The following is a 5,146-nucleotide window of genomic DNA, read 5'->3' as shown; positions in this document are numbered from 1 at the left end:
ATTGATAATAAATGTTTCGTAGAGAAAAATTATCGATAATAATTTTTCCATATAATAATTATTTTTCCATATAATTATCGATAAAAAGTTTTCCGTATAGAAAAATTATCGATATAAATTTTTTGTGCAAATATAAATTATCGACAATTTTTTTTTTGGCATTGAAAACTGTCGATAATAATATTTTTGCATAGAAAAATTATCGATAATAACATTTTTGAATGGAAAAATTATCGATAATAATTTTTCTGTAAAGAAAAAGTATCGATCATAATGTTTCTGTAAAGAAAAAGTATCGATAATAATTTTTCTGTAAAGAAAAAGTATCGATCATAATGTTTCTGTAAAGAAAAAGTATCGATAATAATTTCTCTGTAAAGAAAAAGTATCGATAATAATTTTTCTGTAAAGAAAAAGTATTGATAATAACTTTTCCAGAAAGAAAAATCATCGATATTAATTTCAAATTATCGGTTTTACCGGATAGAAAAATATCGATTATAATTTTTTATCGATATAATATTTTTTTTGGTATAGAAAAATTATCGATAATACTTTTTGGGTACAAAAAATTATCGATAATTATGTTTACTTATTGAAAACTTATCGATAATAGATTTTTCGTAAATAAAAATTATCGATAATAATTTTTCTTTAAAGAAAAATTACCGATATTAATTTTTGCTTAAAAGAACATTGTCGATAATAAAGTTTGTGTTGCAAATATAATTTTTCTGCATTGAAAAATTATCGATAATTTAAAAAAAAAATAAATAAAATATTTTATATCCAAAACATATGAATAATAATTTTCTGTATAAAAAAAAATATCGACAATATTTTTCCGTAAAGGTAAATTTATACAAAAAACAAAATAAAACTATCGATAATAATTTTTCAGTATGAAAAAAAATTATCGATAATAATTTTTCTGCATATAAAACTGATCGATAAAACTTTTTCCGTTTATATTTTTTAGAATCGAAAAATTGTCGATAGTTATTTTTCTGCATGGGAAAATTATCTGAATCGATAAAATTGTTATCGATAATTTTTTGTTATCGAAAATTAAAAAAATCGATTTCGTTTCTTTTTTCGCTTTATTTCACAATTTCCAAATAAATATTAATTTAAAAACAAATAATAATTTTAAAAATAGCTTTTTCTTCCTCCCCAAAAGCTTTTAAAGCTTTCCATAATCCTCCTTGATCATATCCGCTGCCTTTTCTGCTATCATAAATATCGGACCATTTGGATGTCCAGCCACCAATTTGGGCATAATGCTGGCATCTACCACTCGCAACTTCTTAATGCCATGGACCCTTAAACGTGGATCCACCACAGCTTCTGGATCGGAATGTGGTCCCATTTTCGCCGTACCCGATTGATGATAAATGGTAAAGGTCAACTGGCGTATATAGCACTGCAAATAATCTCTCGAAGTAATATCCGGATATTGTTTGCAACTGGGCAAGTGGGCCTCCAAGAGGGTGGCATTTATTTTCCTCATTGCAGGTTCGTCCAATAAATGTATGATTTTCTGCAGCCCCTTTACCAAAACATCCATATCATAGGGATCTTGGAGGTAGTTGGGATAAATCAAAGGATGCTGAGCGGGATCCTTACTTCTTAGAATAATTCTCCCCTTACTACGAGCCTGTAGCAGCATGGCAAAGATGAGGAACACACTTTTATCCTTTTCCACCACCTCATCGTATAGGGCATGCAGCACGTCCGAACGTATCCCAATGGCCGAGGCTAGAAAAACATTTTCATGAAAAGCCCCTGGGGTGGTAAATAACTCCAGCTCTGGCCAACCATCGGGATCTTGAGGATTTTGCAGATCATAAAAGGCAATGGCTTCCACAGCCCCGGGTAGGGACAGCATACTATTCCGGGTATCCATTTTCACAATTTCATCGATGTCAAAGAAGTCCCCCACGGTGAGAGTCGTTTCATTGGTCACAATATTCAGCGCCGGGGCTATGTGATCTTGGAGATTATAACCCACAGCCAAATTTGCCACAGGTTCAATGCCCACTTCTTTTAAATGTTTTGCAGGGCCCACTCCCGATAACATCAGTAGTTGTGGGGTATTTATGGCTCCCGCCGATAATATCACCTCCATGCGGGCCCTTACCTCAAACGATTGGCCATTCGATTCGAAGAGCACCCCATAAGCCTTCTTGGTCTTTGGATCAATCAGCACCTTTGTGACCATGGCAAATTTTTTGATATGTAAATTAGGACGCTTCCCCTTAATCGGATACAAATATGCCCGATTCGCACTCCAACGTATCGACTGATCCGTGGTGGTCTGTATGTAGGAAACTCCAACCTGCCGCCGGCCATTGTAGTCCACATAATCGCTACCATTTTGCATGGCAGCCAAAACGAAAGCCTTACTAACCTCCGAACGCCACTGGGCATAGGACACCTTGACGGGACCATTACGGCCCACATATTCCTCATCGGCGTTGGGTACCAAAGAACCTTCGAGTTTCTTGAAGTAGGGCAAGACATCCTCATAACTCCAACCCTCATTGCCCATCTCCGCCCAGGTGTCATAATCACGACGATTGCCACGGGTATAAATCATATAATTCAGCACCGAGGATCCTCCCATGACCTTGCCGCGGGGGAAGTTGCAACGTTTATCCTTTAGACCCAGACAAAATTTATTCGAAGGCTGGGTGCGATAGCCCCAATTGATATCAAAGTTGGCCTGTAACATATTGGCCACAACGGGAATATCCATGGGCCAGACCTCAGGACCACCAGCCTCCAGCAGCAACACCTTCCAGGTGGGCACCTCTGACAGCCTAGCCGCCAAAGTACATCCCGCCGTGCCAGCTCCCACAATTACAAAATCGTAATTTTTCAAAATCTTCACATTATTATCGCTGTACTCGAGATTCGACATATTCATGCCCTCGCGGAAACGATCGAGGACAAAAGAGAAAAATGTGCTGACCTGCTGTTGGCCATCGACGTGCCGTAGAATCAGCGGAAAGACAAGGAAAACCGTCGCGAGAATTATATGACGACCGTACATTATGTTCGATGGGAGTTCAAACTACGACTAGAGGTGATCGGTGATTACAAGATGCCATCCAACACTTTCCTAATGAAAGTGAGAGTTCGGCGAAGAGGTGTCATGGTTGCAGGGCAAAAGAGACTAAGTGGAAAAAGATGAAAAATAAATAAAAATTCGACTGAAAAAATATTGGAAACAAATTTTTAGAATTATAAAGAAAAAACAATCGATAATTAATCGATAAAAAATCGATAATTTGGCGATTAAAAATTATCGATAATTTATCGATTAGAAATAATCGATAATTTATCGAAAAATTATCGATAATTTTTTGATAGAGAAAAATTATTATCGATAATTTTTTGATAGAGAAAAATTATTATCGATAATTTTTTGATAGAGAAAAATTATTATCGATACTATTTCTATGAAGAAAATTTATTATCGATAATTTTTCGATATGAAATAATATTATCGATAATTTTTCTATAGGAAAATATTATTATCGATAATTTTTCGATACAGAAAAATTATTATCGATAATTTTTCGATACAGAAAAATTATTATCGATAATTTCTCGATACAAAAAAATTATTATCGATAATTTCTCGATACAGAAAAAAATATTAACCGTAGTTTTCGATACAGAAAAATTTTTATCGATAATTTTTCGATACAGAAAATTTATTACCGATCATTTTTCCACGCAGAAAAATTATTATCGAATTTTTCCACGCACAAAAATTATTATCGATCATTTTTCAATACAGAAAAAAATCGATAAATTTTTGATACAGAAAATTATTATCGATCATTTTTCGATACAGACAAATTATTATCGATAATTTTTCCACGCAGAAAAATTATTATCAATAATTTTTCCACGCACAAAAATTATTATCGATAATTTTTCGATACAGAAAATTATTACCGATAATTTTTCGATACAGAAAAAATATTATCGATAATTTTTCGATACAGAAAAAATATTATCGATATATTTTTGTTACAGAAAAATTATTGTCGATAATTTTGCTATACAAAAAATTATTATCGTTAATTTTTCTGTACGGAAAAATTATTATCGATTATTTTTCGATACAGAAAATTTTTATCGATAATTTTTCCATGCAGAAAAATGTTTATCCATCATTTTTCGAAAAAGTAAAAAAAATATTATCGATAATTTTTCTATACAGAAAAATTATAATCGATAATTTTTCGATACAGAAAAATTATTATCGGTAACTTTCGATACAGAAAAATTATTATCGATCATTTTTCGATACAAAAAAACTATTATCGTTAATTTTTCGGTACAGAAAATGTATTATCGATAATTTTTCCATACTGAAAAATTATTATCGATAAAATTATATCGAAAAATGGCAATCGATATTTTATTCTGTACGAAAAATTATTATTTTCTAAACAAAAAACTTGTTATCGGTAATTATTTATTACGAAAAAATTATTATCGACAATTTTTCGATACGAAAAAATTATAATCGATATTTTTTATACTGAAAAATTATTATTGATAACTTTTCTATACGCAAAAAATGTTATCGATAATTTTCCGAAGTCTACAAAAGGCGTTGATTTTTTAATTTTTTTTTTTCTTTTTTTTGAAGCTACTACAAGATGTGGATTTTTTTAAAAGGCGTGGATTTTTTAAATAATTTTTTCCAAAGTCTACACAAGGCGTGGATTTTTTAAATAATTTTTTCCGAAGTCTATACAAGGCGTGGATTTTTTAAATAATTTTTTCCGTAGTCTACACAAGGCGTGGATTCTTTAAATAGTTTTTTTCCAAAGTCTACACAAGGCGTGGATTTTTTAAATAATTTTTCCGAAGCCTACACAAGACGTGGATTTTTTAATAATTTTTTCCAAAGTCTACACAAGGCGTGGATTTTTTAAATATTTATTTCCGAAGTCTACACAAGGCGTGGATTTTTTAAATAATTTTTCCGAAGCCTACACAAGGCGTGGATTTTTAAATAATTTTTTCCAAAGTCTACACAAGGCGTGGATTTTTTAAATATTTATTTCCGAAGTCTACACAAGGCGTGGATTTTTTAAATAATTTTTTTCTGAAGTCTACA

General features: G+C 31.8%; 1 protein-coding gene across 1 annotated transcript; it reads right to left on the bottom strand.

Moving 5' to 3' along the window:
• Window positions 1-1,183: 1,183 nt before the first annotated feature.
• On the bottom strand, window positions 1,184-2,935 carry LOC133326736 (glucose dehydrogenase [FAD, quinone]-like). The gene has a single exon (XM_061535348.1). It carries the CDS (start codon window positions 2,927-2,929, stop codon window positions 1,184-1,186), a length of 1,746 nt encoding a protein of 581 aa, XP_061391332.1. The 5' UTR covers window positions 2,930-2,935.
• Between the last annotated feature and the right edge of the window lie 2,211 nt (window positions 2,936-5,146).

The sequence above is a fragment of the Musca vetustissima genome, unplaced genomic scaffold, assembly GCF_032173495.1.
Source record: "Musca vetustissima isolate MV318-11 ecotype Yass unplaced genomic scaffold, APGP_CSIRO_Mvet_v1 utg20432, whole genome shotgun sequence".
In the NCBI taxonomy this organism is placed as follows: domain Eukaryota; kingdom Metazoa; phylum Arthropoda; class Insecta; order Diptera; family Muscidae; genus Musca; species Musca vetustissima.
Note: the sequence above shows the minus strand (reverse complement) of the source record. Positions and strands in the feature narration are given on the sequence as shown.

Excerpts from the sequence above, each read along its gene's own strand:
- LOC133326736 (XM_061535348.1), bottom strand. The coding sequence starts at position 2,929 with ATGAATATGTCGAATCTCGAGTACAGCGATAATAATGTGAAGATTTTG.